This window comes from Eleginops maclovinus, chromosome 11 (genome assembly GCF_036324505.1).
Source record: "Eleginops maclovinus isolate JMC-PN-2008 ecotype Puerto Natales chromosome 11, JC_Emac_rtc_rv5, whole genome shotgun sequence".
Taxonomy (NCBI): Eukaryota; Metazoa; Chordata; class Actinopteri; order Perciformes; family Eleginopidae; genus Eleginops; species Eleginops maclovinus.
In genome coordinates this window covers 17,859,795-17,880,791 of record NC_086359.1, presented here as the reverse complement: position 1 = coordinate 17,880,791, position 20,997 = coordinate 17,859,795, and the positions used below count along the sequence as shown (strand labels likewise).

The following is a 20,997-nucleotide window of genomic DNA, read 5'->3' as shown; positions in this document are numbered from 1 at the left end:
CTCAAAGTCGCACGAGTGGAGACAGGATTCATTGATTCATTGATTGTTCGTTTCGCTTGAGGAGGAATTCATGCACCGTTAGCCAACGGGGCCAATATGCCAGAATGGGTCCTCTACAGTATTTATTTCTCTGCGGACTTCTGTACACTCAAACCGACGGTAAGTTGATGAATTCACTTACTACTAAATATCACAATGATGTTTTGCCTCGCATTTACCTTCAGCTGCAACCTGAAAGGTATTGGACTCATGGTTTTGTCAGTACAGTGCATGAAGCAGATGCAGAGTATAGTATCCTGGATGAAGTACAGTGCATTTGTCTGTCCTCTTAAACTCGTTGTACAAATCAAAAAACGCACCAGGCAAATGCACCATATCTTAGGTAGTTTATTCAGTCTGGGTGTAAGACATTGTGCAGACCAACTGCTAAATGGCTAGACGAAAGTTGCTTATTTATTCATAAAGGCTGCTCTAAATGAACACATCTGTGACTGTGGTACGATCTTTGGCAGCTTTTAATTGAATTTGAGAAAGATTTGTCCTTTGAATTGTGTGCAAGAAAACACAAAACACGTTGTATTCTCTTAAAAAAAAAACCTTTAATCAAGTTTATTTAAATAGATTTACCTCGTTGGATCTCATTTGCTGGTGTTCTTATGTTGGTGGAGTAAGGCTGTCCTCGAATTAGAAAATTCTTCAGTGATTAACACTCCTGCGATTGTTAAACAGTTTTTCTCCCCAAAGATTGTTGTGAAAGCACCACTTTGAATCTTGTGCTGGGTGTTTTATGTTCAGAGGTTTATTGAAAACAAGTAATTCAATGTGAAAAAAAAACAAAAAAAAGCACTAAAAACATATATACCAAAATGACCAATTAATCGTCTTGGAGGTGAGAGCCCTTTGTAAAGTCCCTTCAAAATGTGTTGCAAACCCATCATTTATCTCACTGTGCTCACGGTTTGTTGTAATGGGCTTATTTGGGGTCATATTATGGATGGCCTGTAATGTGAAAGGTTGCTCAGGCAGATGTTGAAGCTATCCTATAGCTGAAAAGGCTAATGTGCCATAGAGAAGATGCTTACTCATACACACGACTGTTTGTGTCTACAATACACAGACCTATATGTACAGCTGCAGCTGCACCTAAGAGATATATAAGCTTTTGGACAGGAAGTGTCCTTATCACGGAAGTGGTTTTGCTACCACTTTACCCCCGGTAGTAACATTAATCTGTGTCAGTGGAGTAAATGAAGTGCAGGTGTAGATATGGGTGGTTCCAGGACAGTGGAGGTGCTGTGTTGCCAGTTTATATGGTACAGCACATTTGTGCAATCTGAAACAAAGCAACAGAAATGGCTGAGCAATTAATCCCAGGGTGTTTTTGTGAAGCTTATAGCGATCTTTTTTTGTTGACAATTTCAGAACAGTGTTGATAGAGCTCTTTCATTTTGGAGGCTTACATTTGTACTGAACTGCTTGAAAGTAGAGACGCAAGCGCTTAGTCGACTACTTGTTTCGTCGACTAAACGATTGGTCAATTATTTTCATAAGCTTTCAATCGCTACAGTAATTCTCGATGTGGAAATTGTACAAAGACTATTTTATGCCTATCAAATATGACTATTCTCTTATTTTTTCAGTTTGAAATCCAATTAAACTGACTGTTTATTGGTTGAGAGTGAAAAAGCAAGACACCTAACTTAGGAAATTGTTGCACTTATGTCAAAATGTTCTGACATTTTATAGATATAATTGATTAATCTAGAAACCAATCAACAGTTTAATCAAGAATGTGACTGTTAGTTGCAATCCAAGCTGAAAAGTGTTGTAATATTTAAACCACCCTATTAACATCTAGCAGATGTAGCACACGTAGAATACATCACATGGTGTTAACCGCTTGACAATCAATTCTGCAGATATGTCTTATAAACCGTGTGCATTTCAGCTTCTGGATTTAGTAGCTACATTGTAAACATTTGTGCCAAAGTGAAAACCGTTTGTGTCTAACTGACTATGCCTGGGGGAGTACTGTAGGTATTCCGTGATATTAGGGGGAGTAATGCTGAGACTTTGCGTTCTGTGCACAAAATAAATCCATATGACATGTGCCCATTTTCACTGTTTGTGTCAATCTCTGTGAATCTTTTATAAATATAACTGATTTTGAATTTGCAGGGCTCTGACTGACTTTGTGGTTATGACATGTCAAACTTTTAAATGATAAAAAGCCTAAAAGACAGGTTCTCTTTATTTGGCAATCACATGTATCTCTAGGTTATTAAAAACGAAATGAGTTCATCTACCGGTAGACATATGTCACCTCAAAGTGACTTTTAGTAGAATGGTCCCTGCTTACAAGCCCAGACATGTTCCTGACCATCTTTTTCTGCCAGACCTTGAGTTTCAGCTTCAGCACCAAGGACAGATCCCCATAAACAGACCTTCTGGCGGAGTGAGAAAGCCCTGGGTGTACACAAAGCTTGATGCTTAACAGCTTAAGGCCGCCTTAACATGACCAGTGGTAAAACGGCTCTGCGCTGACGTTGCTGTATTCATCATTATGCAGCGAGCGGTGCTGACCTATCAGGCGGTGCGACATCTTCGATGGCCCTTTCTACACGCAACCAATCAGATAACGGCTTTATAAAGCGGTACAAGCTAATATGGGAGGTAACAGTTAAAACAAAACTAACTGGTTTTACAGCAAAGTTTTGAGTCCTACCTGAGCAGCGAGCAAATTACATATCTTGTGAATCCATATTGAGGCAGTCTTAGGATAGAACTAATAATGCACAATGACATCGACACATCAGTATTGGCAATGTATTAAAAATAAAACATCCTCGTCATCATATAATGAACATTTCCAAGAAGTTATGGTATGGCATGTTTAACATAAAGTCTAAGTTGATTTAGTTGTCCTATTTTTCCTAGAGAAAGTATACAATTTTGAGAAGCATTGAATGTTATGTTTGCATCACGACAACAGCATGCTTTATTCCATTATTAAAAGAGGGTATAAATCCATGTTGGCATCAGCAATGGACCAAAATGAGCTGGAAAATATTGTAAACAATCCAATATTCTATGTCCCTACCTAAACGATAACTCACAATATGGCAAATTTAGATAACAACACATTCACATCAAGCAGCTATCAATGCAAGACTAGTCAATACCTATAAAGCTAACTTAAGGAGCCACATAGAAAAACCAATATCCATCCATTCATTTCCAACCCATATTTGTTAATATTCAGGGTCACGTTGTGCTGGGGAATGCTTAAAGCAAACCGTCTGGTTGGGTGGTCTTGTCCATCACAGGGCAAACGGACTGACAGGACCTTCTTCCTGTTATTTGAGACCAACCACTGAGTTAGAACCACAGCTTAAATCAACCCATTTATATTCTGTTGTCCGACAGCACGAGTCTAACTCTACATTAGCCACAGTGGGGACTGCTTAATGGGACAACCAATTAGAAGATTTATAAGTATTTTCCTCTGCCAGGTTTGTTGTGGATCCACATAAATGTTACTTACTCAAGAAAAGAGGTTTTTAAAAGCACGTTAAAAAACATAATGTATGCTAACAGTTTGTTGTGTTGGCGCCAGCTAATGGAATGCTTTCTGTCAACAAACCTCTTAACACTATAGACAGTCACATCAATTTTACTTACATTTATTGCTTTATTTCTGTTGCTGTGGTAGCAGCCATTCATCACGTTTGCCTCTGCAATGTCAATGATTTGTCACCGTCAAAGGCAAATAGACAAGAGACTGTGTAACATCATTTTCATTTTTTTATAGTTTATGTATTTATTTGCAGTATGAAGGACCAAAAAGTATTTTTAAACACCTCAACAATACTTCTCTAGTTTTGCCTTTGCATGCACATAATGCAAAAAAGATGACCTTTCACCATTGATAATATAATGTGCTCATAAACCATGAAACAGACGAGTGTTGTGTCTGTAAACAAGCAGTGCCACTTCTCCAACCCTAACCCTAATTAAAGGTAGAATTTTAAAAAGAGCATCAAAAATGTTCACACGGCCGAATAAATGAAACAGATTATGTTAACCATGCACACAAATGATGATGTTTATCCTTATCTGGAAAGTCAGAATCATTCTCATGACATTAGCCAAGGATTTACCATCAAACAGCTGGGTTAGAATCTAAATAACACACATGGTAATATCACAGTGTAGCCTTTAAGGAGGAACAAGAAAAGGGAATTCTACGTAGCAGTTGCTGTTCCACACCCACTGACACAACATGTTTGATGATGTCAGTGTTTGATGGAACGTGTTAATGAAAAAGCTAATGAGATGTAATGACTCCTCAGCTCCTGTCTGTGGAAGTAAATATGGGAGCCTGAGTGTAGTAACATGGCGTGTGTTGCAGCCAGTAAGAACCCTCCACTAATCAACTTTCCTTCCAACGACCAAAATCAAATTATACTTAATTTCAGTCGAGCCAATCACATCGGTCACACTCTCAAAATGTGTGTGCATAACGTTTCCTGTTTAAAAAACATTGGAAAACAGGTTGTGATAGCAGAAAACAATATATTAACCCCTTTATTATTCCTTATTACTAGAGATACAACTAAGGCTGCAACTAACAAATAATTTCACATTTGTTAATCAAATGTCTGATCTTGTGAAAAAATGATCATGAATGTATGACAAAGTCCAATGTGACGTCTTATTTGGTCAGTCCTAATCCACAGAACGTTCAATTTAATGTGATATAAAACAGAGAAAAGTAAGAAATGTGCTATATTTGAGAGCCTAAAACAGCCTTTTATGACATATTTGCATGAGAAATTACTTTTACCACCAGCATTTTATCATATTCCAGAATATTCTTTTGTTGATCAACTAATGAATGAGAGATCTTATCGTTGTAGCTTTAGATATGATTCAACATTTCTGTCTGTTATTTATCCATTATTGACATGGTAGATGGACTGTTTTGCCATCCTAAATAAAGTAAACATATCTTTTCCCAAACATACTGCTGCTGTGGCTGTAGCAGAATTGAAATGCATTATTTATGCCTAAGAATTCATTGTGGCAATTGCTTTAATGGAACTTTTTACTCTCCCTTTTCTCCTCTCCAGGGTCTCGTCTTCGCCAGGAAGACTTCCCTCCCCGCATTGTGGAGCACCCCTCTGACCTCATTGTGTCCAAAGGGGAACCAGCCACTCTCAACTGTAAGGCCGAGGGCCGCCCGACCCCAACGGTGGAATGGTACAAAGACGGCGAGCGCGTTGAGACGGACCGCGACAACCCCCGGTCCCACCGCATGCTGCTGCCCAGCGGCTCCCTTTTCTTCCTACGTATCATCCACGGGCGACGGAGCAAGCCTGACGATGGCAGCTACGTGTGCATGGCCCGAAACTATCTGGGAGAGGCTGTAAGCCGGAACGCATCTCTAGAAGTAGCATGTAAGTTCCTATCAAAACTCTCTGGGTGCATAGGTACTAACCTGGGGAAGGAAATCTCAGTGTTGCATGAAGATAAAATGAAATTGCTGTGCTGGATGTATTGAGGCTGGTAACCTTTTGGGGGTATATAAAAAAGGTATGTTAAATTAACCATAACATTTTGGTGGTTGTTGTGCCGAGAGATCCATATACAAGATGTCATCTCCCATAATATCAGCAACGTCACCTTTCCACCCAGTGTGTGTGCGCTCAGCCGTGTGCATAACTCGTTGCACATATGTGTGTGAATATGTTTTCCGACTGCTAGTGAGACCTGTTTGGATGACCTGTTTGGGTAATGTATGGGCAAGAGCTGTGAATGGCTCCGGGGGTCAGGAGAGAAAACGGGGGCAGGATTTTAACCTAGCTGACTCCCGCTCACTGTTTGGGTTTGGAAACATGCAGCCTGCTCCCAGCCAGCTCGCTCCCTGTGTGGGAGAGAGGCGCTCTGGGCTATTCACATTTCCATTATGTGCTAAACTGAGCTGATTTCTTGCCATGAACAAGATGCACACACGCTCGGACGCACACACACATAGACTTGCATGCTCGCATAAACACCCACACTGTCTCTCCTGCTCTCTGTTTCTCACTTGTATGAAGTAAGGAATTCCAGTGTATTTGCAATTTGTTTATTCCCCCAAAAATTCACCCGCCCTGTTATTTTTTTATACATGCCTTTTTTGGATCATAAAATATGAGGGTTGTTTGACCTAATGGCTCGACTATGATGTTTCCTGGAGTACATCACCCACTCTTGGCTTTATGGGGGAATGGGAAGAAAGAAAATTTTGAGATAAGAGCCTGTAGGGACAACGTCGAGGCATTATCTGAGATCTTAGTGTCGTTTTGTGCACCACATGCTCTCTTTCTCTTATTGGCTTCTCCACATTAGACACTTGCATTCCTTTTGTCTTTTCTATTGTGCTGTATCCTCTCATTTCTCACAAATCAATATAACCATCCTGGAAATACTAATGCTTAAGAAGATGCTTGGAAATAAAATAAATGTGTGTGAGTAAGGATTTAGCATTGGCTTCTACAGATAAAATGGAACACTGTGGTGTTTGAAATTCCAGTTGATTGCTCTCTAGTCCTAACGCTTTACTATAACAGTATCCCTGTCTCTCTGTATCAGAATTTACACTGTACTATATGTCACATTTACATTGCACAGCACAGTTGTATCTTAAGATAGTGACTGACTCCCTCTCTCATAAAGAAACCAGAGACCCAAAACTGTCTTTATGGTGTCAAGAGACAATGTTATAGCCGCTCGGCTGATTCCCTTGACTGAATAGAGACCGACTTTATGAACACAATGACTGTGTCAGGGTGATTTTGTGGGGATTTTCTGATCCTCCTTTAAATACGATAAAGCTAATTTGTATTTCCACGGCTCAAACGGTCATTCTGAATTCATTTTCCCAGCTAAATGTCGCATTGGTTGTATAGGAGTTTCACCTGTTATTGTTTTTTAATTTCTATTGTTTGAAGGGAGGTTGCCAGTAACAGCAGCAAACAAATACCATCATACAGAGGTTGAATGTACATACCATGTTTTTTCAGTTTCACTCCACAGGAGCTTTCACATTAGTCTTGAATGGTGTTTTGCAGACATATTGAATTATTCCTGGAGCCATGTTTAGGTCTCTGCGTGAATGTTTTTTTGCTGTTTTAATTGAAGCAGTTCCATCTTAGGGTGTGGGGGCGGTTTGAGGGATTAGTGTTTGCACAGTGGAGTGCACGTCATACTTCAATGAGTCTCCTGGCTACTATATGACCAAGCAGATCAACCTAATACACTTAAATACACCATTTCAAATATATGTTAAATGTCAGGCAATGCTTTTTTATTCTGTGGGATTTTAAATTGCCTGATTGTGACAGCAACAAACTGGTAAAACAATTGAAAAGCCTGTAGTACGTACCTGCTACTCAATAAGAGAAACCTTGCTCAGAACACAAAAAAGATGATTATTTACAATAAGACCATTTGTTTTTCTACTTCAAGTTTACGAAAATGTTATTATTACATTTATACAAATTATACAAATGAGGAATGATCGGATGGTCACCAGAGAATGTAGGAAAACTAATGTTTTTGTTAAATCAAAACTAGAATGGCTTTTATTTTAAGTATAGTCCAAACAAGACATGTCATGAAAGCAAACAGCACAAACAACTGAGCAGTGCATGACATTGTTTTTGCTTTTCCTGTCCTGTCTTGCCTTGAATCCCAATTGCTCTATATAAATATATATTTTGACTTTCGATTCCTAGTTTCAGAAGTTATCCGGATGTCTTGCTCACAGCTTCACCCACAAATAAGGTTATTTCAGTCTTGTTCTCCACTCTAAATAACGGCCACTAACGTATTTTGTCCTAAGCTGTCTCCTCTTGTGCAGACAATGTCAGTAGTTTGTTTTTCTCTGGTGTTCTCTCACATAAAAAAAACAGTCTGTCCAAGGCGGACTCTAGTCTTCTTTGTGTAATTCAGGACAACATGGCTACAGGGATGCATAATCGCATGACTCCTTCAGGGGGCTGCAGGATCCTGCCAGCATTGCTGCAGCCAAAGTTGTCATGCGATGCTGCGGGTGCGAGCGGACGGGTAGATGAAAGTGCTGTGGGGATGCTCTGACAGCGAGCCCTGCTCCAAATGCTCCCTCAGAGTCCACACACATCCTCCATTTTTTGTAATGGGCTGTACCATTGTATCTCAACCAGTGGCTTAGAAAATGTAGGGGCGGGGGGGGGGGTGGGGTGGGCTGTTCCCCTGGGCACGTTTGTGCTGTACAAGCTCAATTTTGGTGGTTCGTCATGCATTTTATTAGCGTCAGTCTGACTGATATTTGAAGGGGGCATTATTCATTCCATGAAAAGCAAAACACTTGAGCTGTTTAAGATGCTAGCAAAGCCTAAAATATGCAAATGATGTAGATGTGACGGAAATCTACATCTGGCAGCCTGGCAAAAACAAATCATATAAATCATAACAGTTGTTTGTCTAAAACATTAACCAAGCCATGCTAAAAAACACTTTGTTTTGCCATGCACGTTGCATAGTAGATTTTGTGACACAAAATCAAAAATCAATAGACAGTATTCTACAAAATCATTTTAAATGTCTGGTGTTGGGAGAAGAACGGATAACATGCAAAACAACTGTTCATTATATCTGAGGAAATATTTAAGCTTTCCACACCATTTATGTTGTTTTACTTATTAGCATATTATTTGTTTTGTTTTTTTATAAATCTTTTTATTAGATTTTTCGTTCATATACAACAATACTTGACACATACAATGTTTCCAGGTAGACTTGTTAAGAGGTAGTAAGGCGGTTTGTCTTACAGTGTAAGCTGAAAACAACAACCAATTTAACCTAAGCCAGAACGGCTTCTATGACTGAACCTTAGTTACCCATTATCCCTTCCCACCCACTGTTAGGACAAGAAAAGAAAGTAAAACACAGAAAAAGGAGAAAGACAAAAAGCAAAAACAAAAAACAAGAAAAAGAAGGGGGTGAATAGTAGTTCTATCTAAATATTCAATGAAGGGCTGACAGGTTTTGTTGAAAACATTACCAGAACCCGCAAGTGAGAATCTAACCTTCTCAAGTTTGATATGAGTTAGGACCTCCCTAAGCCAGCTATTGTGTGAAGGGGGGGAGAACATGTTTCCACTTAAACAAAATAAGGCGTCTGGCCAATAGGGTTGTAAAGGCCAATACCCGGTGCTTTGTCACAGGGAGAATAGGTGCTGTAAGTGGGGGGGAACCAAACAGGGCCATGCAAGGCTCAGGAATAAGATCCATCTCAAGCACCATTGCAAGTGTATCAAAAATTTGGCGCCAGAAGCCGGTAAGGTTCGGACAGGACCAAAACATGTGTGTGTGGTTGGCAGGTGATTGTTTACACCTATTACAACATATCGGTAAGTATTTTAAAGCTTTGCTCTCTTGAGGTTCTGTGTAAAAGTTATGCATGTTATTTTCAATTTTAAGTCCAATTTTAGGCAACTGTTAACATAAAATGAACACTTTTTTATTCTATCTGCACTTCTTGCTAAATATTATAGCATACTGTCAATATTTTATAGAAACCTGTATTTACTAGGAAAGTGCTTTGTATCAACACATATCTTCAGTTGAAAATGACTGAACTTCAGTAAGAAACTACTTTTTTGTATTGCAATAAGAAAGATGACCCTGGGGAGTTAACACATGTATCCAAGGCCAGTAAGAGAACTTGGACTCCATAAGCTGAAAACACATCACTGGAGGCAACAATCTGGAGCATTTTTCACCCTTGTGAAATTCCATTTCCTGTACCGGGTACATATTTGACACAAATGATAACATCAGCCATTTCATAGAGAAACACATTTGTGTCTGTTTATTATTAGACAGCCTTTTATGTATGTTTTGCTTGACACATATTGTGCTTCTGGTATACTGTATGTAGCATGTAACTAGCTTTTCACATCTGAGTATGTCATTTTAATAATCAACAGTCACTTGCTGTCAATGTGTACAATCACACACGGCCAACCGCAGAGCCAGCTTTTCACATCTTCAGTGTGTTTATTCAGACGCCTGCAGCTGAGCACTACTTCAGAGCCACGTCAACAAAACAACTGTGCGACCTCCAGGCCACCAGCGGACTGGCACTAATCATCAGAGTGAGTGGCTGCTGATGGAATTAGAACAGCTCCCACAAACTATTAGGAAGGGACAGAAAGACGTAATAAACAGTGATGTGTTGAAAGGAGTGTGGGTGGAAGGGTGTTCATTAGTACAGAACTCAAGTGAACTCAAGTGAATTAAAAGTATAGTCACTCAGCCAGACCATCATCAATTAAATCCTCCCGGTGACAGGCAGCCATCAAACTAAGCCTCAGTGCCAGATAAATCTAGCGTCTGTGTCGTGTTTTTTAATGCACTATGGTAATTATTTTGATGAGAGATGAAACATGCGGGACATTTATTTGAAATGTTAAAAGAGAGAGTGGATTAATGCTTGGACTCATTCTTTGTTTGGACTCTGAGTCGATATCTATAGAAAGAAGACTGACTGTTAGGCATTTGGCTCTCAAACTAGTTCTTGCCCTGCAAAATGGAGGTAATTCAGTTTGTGTGCATGTAAATGGCCTACAGAGGCTATCATCAATATATCTAATGGTAATCTGTAAAAATAAAAGTTGTTAATATAGTCCAACCAACAGACCAACATGAACATACATGTTTTATTTTGTTGGTGAATTTACCCTTTACCAGGGTTGTAACTACTTAAATTGATGCTATCAGCTTGTTTCACTGGAAGCAATGTTTGTTTTTCCTCCATGCAACCAATATATTGCCAGCTTTGCCGAGTTTCATGTTGACCTTTTGCCTAGTAACTAACAAATTGAATGTTATCTACCTACAACTCACACATTCTGCCACCAGTCTCACTTTTGAATTCAATTTTCAAAGGTCACCTGAAATTACAAACGGAATAGAAAAACAGTTGAGAGTTAGTCAGGTATACACATTTCATTTAGTTGACACGTTTATCCAAAGCGACTGACTTTTATCTCATTAATTAGATTAGATAGAAAGTTATCAGACCTATTTTGCAATATATAGGCTATGACTAACAACATGAGATTGTTTCCTCCCTCTCATTTTCACACGTTTCACTAATCAAAACAAACAGCACAATAACGAGCCATGCATGAGAGTCCTGATGCTCTTTCAAATGAATCCGTAATTTGGAAGCTGTGCTCGCAAATCAACTGTGCTCCCAAAATCCCTTTTGTGAAAGAAGAAGGACTCAGATCATTTAGAAGAAAAGAAACATACTTATAATAATTAAATGACACTGTAATGTATTATCAACAACATTTAGCTAAAATATCAAATATATATTTATGCAGAATGGATACTTTTATATTATTAAATATTATAATTAGTGTCATTATTATTATTATTATCATCACTCGTTTGAAGATTTTCATACTGTAATATGTAAATTTGGGATACTCTATCAGATCATGTGTGCTTGTATGTAAGGTATACTAAATCTGGTAGATAAATATAGTGCATTAAGAGGAAAATATTTCCCTTTGAGATTTAGTTGAGTAGAAATGCTTGAAAGTAGCAGTACCGGTAATCAAAAATACTCAAATACTCACTTAAAGTAATAGTATGTTAACCAACTCTGAGTAATCCCAAATGCAAACACGAGAGCCTCTTAGGGTCAACAATTCACATCTCTTGAAATGTGAAAATGTACCAGTTGATGATAACATATGCTCACAAAATGTGCACCAAATGGGAAATACCTTGTCTTTAGTAACTTTCAAATAAACTCTTAGGCAAAGTTGTACCGATGTTGTGTACTGCTTTAAAAAATAGTCAACACTATTTACCATATGAAAAATACCCATGATGAAAGGAGCGAAATGTGAATATACAGTGTTATTATTAATATATTCAATTTAGGCCATAAAGGTTATTTAAATGTGACCTTATATTGTGCAGTGTCTCATCCCTGTTTAGAAATCATCCGCGCCCTCATTCCCTGACTCCTTGTCACTGTGTTCTCTTCAGTGATGGGCATTCCTTTGAGCCATTCAGCGCTGTAGACTACGCAGTAAACAACATTAGCCTAATTGGCGTAATTTGAGAGTCAAAGCCATGCTTTCTCCAGGCATGAAATAGTATTCTCTACCAAAGTACATCACATGGAAGGAATTATTTATCTCCACCTCCATATTTGTGCTTTAATATGGCGTGCAGCCTGTGCATAGTGGATTAGGAAGTATTTGTGTTTGGTCAGGCATTGGGTTTTGGTTGGCAGTCCGGTTGTGGTCAGCCATTAACATATTAAGCACCTAGTGGTGGGATTCTAAAAATGTAGCACACCAGTAAGGTTCAGTGGGGTTTTCATTGGGAGGCACTCTCTGGTGTTTTGGAAAGTGGCAAGTTGCCATCAATCATGCATTTCACTCTTACCCATTGACAACATCCAAAGTTAGTGCCTGCCAGCCCTGTGTGTTCCCAGGCAGATTGTCAATGTTTTTCTCTGAGTAGATAGGTTGGCCACATTGCACCATCTGTTGCCGGTCCAACAGCCCTCCTGTGTACTTATCCCCTGTTTGCCTTTCTCTGCTTTGCAAAACCAGCTTAACGAGAGCAGTTTTTTTTTCAACCAGGCGGACTCATAACGTATCTTTCCCAGCTGTTGAGGTGTTGAGGATGTATGAGTCTTGTTGCTCCCTTAACCATCATAAGACACCTTGTGCAAGACATAAATTGGTTGACTTAAAATAATAATTTATAGGAATTTCATTGGAAAAACACATTTCATCAATCCACACTCCAAGACTACAAAGTGAAGCCAATGTGAAAGAGCCTTTCACTTGCAACTTTTTCTAAAGGCCAGCAAGAGGTGAATCCACTGAAAAAAAAGTTGGATTGTGTAGAAGTCTATGAGGATATTTCCTGAATAAATATTTTCCTATCAAATGTATAAATGATGCTAGTTTAAAGGCTTTTGCATTACAACATAATGTTCATTTTGCAAATAACCCTCCTATTTTGAGTTAAATAGAACATAAAGCAGAGTATTTGTTTGGACACTCAAGATGTGTAAAAAGTTCTAAATACCTATATTCTTAAATAGCCTTAGGTGGTGGTTGCACTGGATAGAAAATCATATTCCACCTTATATAGATATATTTGATCCCAATCTTATTGAGGCAGTTTGTGCAGATGGGGCACATTGCTGGGCAGTACATAATCCGTTATCATTGCCTTGTGTGCCATCGAGCTGCACATAACTATTTACAGTAGAAATGTTAAGGCAATGGAAAACACAACAACACAAATCTACAAAGTTACCCGAAGGTTTAAGTGCCCTGCTAATGTTCCTTTTAGCTTGACGTGTGTTGTTAATGTCACAGCAAGTTGTGTCCGTTTAATCAGATTCCGTAGCTCCGGGTGGTCAGTAATAACCACTACTAGCCTTTTTCTGCATATCCGTTTGACAGAGCAGTAGAGGAGGACTCCCCCTGAGCTCTTACGATTAGGCGGCAGAAAAAAAGCTGCAGAGCTTTTATCTGTGTTAAGTTGAACTTTTTCCAACCCAGGGCACTAGGACACACGGAAAGCTTAAAAGCCTTTGAAATTAATCATAGTAATGTGCAGCCAGTGCTAAAAACATTTAGGTTGATTTCACAAAGAAACTACATTTGCCTTGTTATTTTCAGCGTGCTGTTGTCACAATATCTCTAATCCTGATGTAATATAGCCTAGTGTTCTGGGATGAATACAAACATGACGTATGACGATTTTGCTTCCCCTTTGCTGACTTCCCTGAAAATGTTGGGAAGGTTTGAGTTGAACGGTCCTAGAACACTAGGCTGCTTACAACAAGGTCACACAGGAAGACAAATGAATGTATTATGATAATGTATGATTGATTACCGTCTTTGTTCTCATTCATAGTATAAATCCATCTAGTAATGGACTTTTTGTTGCTGTCCAGTGCAGTGTTTGATAATAATCGCATATTTACCTCTGATATGGCGGTAAATGACCAAACGTCTCTTTTAGTTCAGCATTTGTTATTTGCTCTTACTGTAAGACACTAATATAACCATAACAGTGCAAGGAGATGCATTTTCCTCCATTTAAGGTGGTCTTTGGCAGTGCAAATACAGAGGTGGCCAGAGCAGGCAACTGGAACTAATGAATGCATTTATTTTGGCTGAAGACGATGAAACAAGGGGCTAGCATCTGGTGCTAACTGGACCATGCTCACTCCTTAGAGGTCTGTGCATTACGAGGTTCGGTAAGTTAGCTAAGGGCTAGCATCTGGTGTTAATTGGACCATGCAAACACCTTTAAGAGCTCTGGTGCACTTTCTTACAGTTGGTTGGAAGAAACATATGCCTGGTGTGAAGAAGCATGCTAACTGGATTTAAACGATTTAAAGCTTGATGTACCTTTTTCTTAATTTTCTTCAGGAAGCTTTCAGATTCATGTCTTATTTTAAGATACATTGTTATATGTTAGGGTGAATTAGGGGTGTTTGATGCCTATATTGTTCTATTTCGGACGACATTGTCATATAACTGTACATTCTATTGTAATGTTTGGCCATTATGTATCAGTGAGCGACGGAATTGGACTGCATTATATTCTTATCAAAGTCAAAGTCCACTTTATTCTCAACATTTCCACATGTGTTATACATACACAAAATTGAAATACCGTTTCTGGCAGTCCCACAATGCAAATATAAACAAGCACATATAACATAAAAAGATAAGAGCCTAGAAAAAAAAGGGGGAGCAAAAAGGGGAAAAAAAAGGGGGAGTAAAAAGGGGCAGTCTTCCCCCGCTCATGTTACCATGGGTCAGACCAGAAATGATAACCTGGGTAGGATGTAGTTGAGTTCAACACAACCCTTAAATATGACTTCAATAATAAACGGATATTAGAATATACTCATTTTGTGACAACATAGGCATAAAACTAAACTATATGTGCTCTGTAAAGACTTTGAAGTGCTATTGTATCGTATGAAATTAGATTGACAGGTAGACCTAATAAAATGGCCTCATTATTATATCCTGGTAAATGGTTTTAGGTGGAAATCCAATCTTTGGTAATGCTTTGGCAATGGGCATATTGACTTTAATTAAAATGTAATCAAAATTGTCTCCATTTGGCTAACAGCTTTTCATATGTCTCTATAATAATTCCGAGTAATCAGCATCTCTACTTCAAGTAATATACATATTGAATTGTTCAATTTTACTATCAATAATATACCGATTGACCATTACATTTCTTCCACCATCAGATAATTTTCTCTAAGGAAGTTTTAACAAAGCCAATTTGTTAATCAGCATTTTTCCATGACAAAACGCAGAGTGCTGACTCAATCAAATCTATTGAAGCTAAATATGTAATTAAATTAAATCATCTGGCTCAATGTTGTGCTCAGTCCATTTGAGTTTTTTTAATTTGCCCTCATAGAAATTATTCAACCTTCCTGGATATGCTATTTTATTAAATGCATCATCAAGTTTATGCTAATTATTTCAAAAGACATAGGGATGGGGCCTGCTGAAAGGTTATTAAATCAAAGATGCGTAGCTATGACTTGGCTGTATTCACTGTAATGTCTGATCTAATGATGGTAGCAGTCAGTGCCACCCATTAGTATAACAGTGCCTGTGTTCAGGAAGTCATTGGTGGAACTCTGCTAAGGGACATATTGGGTCAAGCTACTACCACGCAACTGTCATAGCCTGTGACTGAGGATCGTTGTTATGAATAAACCAGATATTCTTGTCTGCCTGAGGTGTCCACAGTGAAAATGGTCTGGCAAAACAGTGTACAAAGGTGCAACTGCCAATTCGTCAGAAAGATAGGAAGAAAAAAGATGTTCCTGTCAACGTGGCCTTGAGTTTAAATGCTTAAGTTGCTAAGTTGTTTTGAAAAAAACTCTGGTAAATTCAAAACCCTTACATCTCTCAGTCCATGCCTCTTCCTAAAATGTGTTTATTTTTCATCTTGGTGATAAATAAATCTACTGGTAGAAGGATAGAAAAGAAAAAAGGCACACACATTTATACTTTGACTTGCTAAGGGGTCATCTCGGTACTTTCAAACCACGGCAATGCAACATTTTTATACCGTTTGTTAAGTCAAAACATATTTTTGATTGTGAAATTGAACACAACTTTAGCTTACAGTAGGCTATAGCTTATTTATCTTACAGACAGCTTAAACAATACATAATTCTTCTTTGTTTTTATGTTATTCTTCTACATTGATTACGTATTTTAATATGTTCGTGATTTTGGGTTAGAAAATATAGTTGTCTCATTCTTTCTGCGATTGAATAAATGCCAATTGAAGATGTATACCTTCTTTAACTTCATTTTTAAATATAAGATCTTGCCAAGGCCTAAAAAAATAGCAACTTTTATTGATGACCTGATTGCGATTGCTGACGCTGTTGCATCACATATAATGCTATACATATAAAAACATGTGGTCATTTCATTTTGAGCGTACAAGTTTTGGCTAGCACTTGGCAAACACAATCCATATTCAATGAAAGATCACAGAATGATTCATTGCACGCTGCTGTCTACCTTTCAAGGTAGTACATTATTATGCCATACACAGCACATCATTGGCTATAATTTAGTGCAGTCGTGTTTAGAACATTTAAATGTGAAATATGGCTTTACATCTCTTTTAGATGAGTTGGCGCTGGCTTAAGCTTCTCCATTAGCCGACCTTGAAAGAGGCATTCACACCATTACAGATACAGCTCTAACGTATTGCCACTGTCATTTGTTGAAGCTGGCAGTGTCCTTCTGTTGTCTGAAAGCTACATAGAGCCATGTTTTTTTAACCATTATGTAAAGTCAGGTATTACAAATAAGTTGTTTGAAAACTACACAACTCTTTCTCACATATTTCAGATATGCTGTAAAAAATGTTCACATAAGTTTTTCATTTGTGTCTTTATGCACAACTATACACAAAAGCAAATTGCCCGTATAGGGAAACCTACTTGACAGAGAAAATTAAGTTTCTGAAAAAGAAGAATCATGTTTCTAAACTGAACTCCTAGAATGCCATGCTACATGCATGTGTGTGTCGTGCTTTTACTCACAATGTTGTGTGCATCTGAGTGTGACAAAGCTAAGTCATGTGTCTCTCAGCAAAATGGTAATGGTTCAATATTGTTGCTGTGCATAGATTGATGTGCAATCTCTGCATAAAGACTTGTCTTGGTACGTGGGTAAGAGGGCATCTTCAGGCAAATTTGTTATAAATGGAAAAGAAAACCACCTAGGGACATTCGCACAAGCAGCAAGATTATAATGTAGTATGCTCATACTTTTCTGGTTTATTAAGCAGCACTGCAAGCTAGTCATTGTGTTGAAATATCTTGTCTTTTCATGCTGTAATGCCACTAAGCTTATCCACTCCCTTCAGTGGTCTCAAGTCTGGCGACGGTGATGAGAGAGAAGCACATCATCAGTCGGCAAAAAGGGACTCTGTAGTTAATTTATTATTCATGTGGCCAACCCAACATTCCACCAATCTAGGCCAAAGCGCTGTTATATCTGCTAAGTGTCACCGTCCAGACTTCCGTTTGCCCATTCATTCACTTCCTTCACATCAATTCACCGAGAAATCGCCAACAGAAACTTCCATCGTATCCTCCAATTCAAACAAAGTTGAGTGCCGGGGCGGGGGCAGTGAAAAGCAAAATATATGACTTCCCCCAGTATGCAGCCCAGTGAATAAAACACAAAGGGAATACCAGAAGCTTGATTAATTTATGAAATCCACCGAACGTAGTGTCTTTCTTTTATCCAAGCCAGTACACTCAGCGTGTGCTTCTGTTTGCTTTTAACCTGGGTCAGGTTATTTCATAAATAAATGCTCCATACAAGACAGAGTACCGTTCTGTGGCTCGTCACTGCCTTTCATATGGAGTGCTTCTCCCTAATGTGTGTCAATTCATTCTCCGCTGTACAGGATGTAAGTGCAACAAGGCAGAAAATGAGATTCCATCTTCACCTGTGTGTGTTAAGCAAATGCAATAGTTACTATTGTTAGACCGGATGGCAGATTCAGAGCCAGTGTACCTTGGGTCTAAGTGCTGAGCTTCTAAACACCATGAACCACATACCTTTACTTCCCGTCCTTTTAGCAAATAGCCTGTTTTGACTCTGTGTCTGACTGTTTGTTTTTTAAATCGGACACTGGTGTGGTTCAACCCTCCTGTAGTTTGTTTGGGTTGAATTTGTCGTAGTAGTCTTTTTTATCAATATGTTAGTGGCTTTAATGTTTTTGAAAAGCCCTTTGAATAGCCTTGTGTTAAAAATGCTATATTAATAAACTTGCTTTGTCTTCCGTGAGGTGCCTTAGGTTTGCCTTCCAAGCAAACTATTGTGCAGTTCCAAACCAACTGCAGGAAGTTAACCAAATTGCAGGGGTTTATAGGCTACCTGCTTTGGGCATTCGTTAAGATGGACACTAATACCAAAGCAGTATTACAACCAGTATCTCTTTGGCAATTAGCAAGACTTCTGCGAGTAAATTTACGGCCTTGTTGCTTTAAAGCATCACTTTCCCTGCTGCCTTGGTTTCCTCTCTAGAATACAGCCTTAAAAACAACACACCATTTGGTGTCCTTCAACTCCTCAACCCATCAGACCCCATAGTGATCATGTGACCCTCATAGCTATTTTATGTACTCTATGTTTTAGCAATTGCAAACCCATTTGGATTCTAGGTTGTCTAAGTTTGTCTTCTGATTCCTGGATTTTGTCTGCACTCTTACTATGCTCTACTCACTGTAGCAATCTATTACCTGAATTAAAGGGGTAGAAAGCACATGCTGTGAGCTACAGGGCCTATGTTGAATTACCTTAACTCTTAAAGACCCTTTACACTAGTTCACAATTTAGAACGGCCCACCGTGTAATTGCATCTGTTGGGGAAGTTGCACTTAATTTCAAAACTCTTTCGTTCACAACCAGTGGGAATTTCGTGAGTCTGTTCCAAGCAGTGTTGGGTGTGACGCGTTATAACGCATTACTTATGAAATGTGGGTAGGATAATACTCGTTACAAATCTCAGTACCGCAGTTACAACACATTTTTACCCGAAATTAAGTGGAGTTTTGTTTTTAAGGATTCACAAACATCACAAGACTTTCCGACACCAGAGAAACAATTGTGTGGGTAGAATAGTAGCTCAGTAAGCCAACCAATAAGCAATGGAGAGCTGCAGGCTCGGAGAAAAGAAAAAGACACAAGTGCGCGCAAGCCAATGCAACAGGAAGGTAACTGTCTCTAGGTCTGCTGCTTGAACACCGAGAAGTTCAGAGACTCTTGGCAGAGGGTTGAAGATCTGCAGCATCTGTCCTCTGTCGAATCGCCAGCTTTTAGAAAGCTTGTAAGCAAAATCCCCGTTAACACACCAATGACAAGGTGAGCTAACGTTGCCATAGAGTGGATTACAGGGCCCTGCCGAGGCTCAACTAACATGTTATTAACAACAAACAGCGACGTAATGTTACCGTTATGAACTATTATTTAGCCCACTTAAACGGAGCATGAGTTTAATTTCTAGCTATTTTCCTAATCTTCAGCATGCACTGCCAGATAGATAGATAGCTTTAATAAATTAGCTACAATAAACCACATTTTAGCATTTAAAGCCATACATCTGCAGTTATTTTGGTGAAAGTAACACAAAAGTAGTGTAAGGCATTCGAGTTCAGAGACAGTAATAATGTAATGTAACGTATTATTTTAAAAAGACAGCAATAAGTAGTATGTACTGTATTACATTTGGGAAGTAACTTGCCCAACACTGGTTCCAAGATTGACTGCTTTATAGCATATGGCAGGAAAAGGCTTTTGTAGGTCAAATTAAGGGTATATCTGAAACAAATTCTACAAATAAATGTGGCACAGTACCAGCATATGGTATCACTTATCAGTACCCGAGTAGGGAAAGCTTCCAACACCAGCCCAGCAGCAAGATCCAATCACTGCACTAGCTATGGTAAAGGACACTATTGAGAAAGTCAAAAAACTCATTTTAGTTTAAAGAACACAGGTAACATCCATTTAATTATACACAAGGCAACCATGTGGAAAGCAGTTTTATAAAGCACTTGTGCTCCTGTGAAAAGGATGACTCCCTCACGGTTACTGGGTAGCTTGGTCTCATGCTCCAGTGGTTAATGTGCACTAGTCCATTGCTGCAGATGTTGTCCGCATGGGGACTGTGGAGTGACCAACAGCGTGGAGAGGGATGGACAGTGTGTTCCAGAACAGATGTTTGCAGCATTTGTACGTTTGTCTTTTGGGCTTTAATCTGGTCAGTGAAGGGCATTAGAGAATATAGAAAGCAAAGAGGGGAGGGATGGTGGATGCATGGGGACCCCAGCTGTCTGAAGACACCCACATCAAATCCACACCCAAGCTCCTCCCAGTCCTGTCCACACACATGCAAAGCAACCAAATTGCACATGCTGTAATTGGCTCAGAATTAGGGCACATGGTGTATTGTTGAACCTGTGGATTATGCATTAAGCTTGAATCTGCGGAGATTATACAGTGCTGGGATATTATGCCTCCATTTTCTCTGATTGCCTCTGTGTTATTTCCCTGTGCTAAAGCGACTATCCCACTTATTTCATCCTTTTCTCCTCGCTAATATTGAAGCTCATTTTCTCTTCCCTCTCAATTCCCCCTCTGTTGTTCTGCACCCTCTACTCCTTGACTTTCACTCTCTACTCTTCACCCCCCCTCCCTTCCCCATCCTCCTCCTTAGGGCCTCTGGCTGTCTCCCCACAAGTGATGTTCTCCTGGCCAGATGATGCATGCATATCTCTTGTGTCTTCTTGATGCTAACTCACGTCGACATTTGCACGGCATTGTGGGATTATGC

General features: G+C 39.1%; 1 protein-coding gene across 1 annotated transcript in view; it reads left to right on the top strand.

The window, feature by feature from the left end:
* The first annotated feature begins 104 nt into the window (after positions 1 to 104).
* Positions 105 to 20,997, top strand: part of LOC134872703 (roundabout homolog 2-like) — a 91,985-nt gene continuing 71,092 nt past the window's right edge. The window contains 2 exon segments of the mRNA XM_063896113.1: positions 105 to 159; positions 5,133 to 5,459. Of these exon segments, the coding sequence (XP_063752183.1) occupies positions 105 to 159; positions 5,133 to 5,459 (382 nt within the window).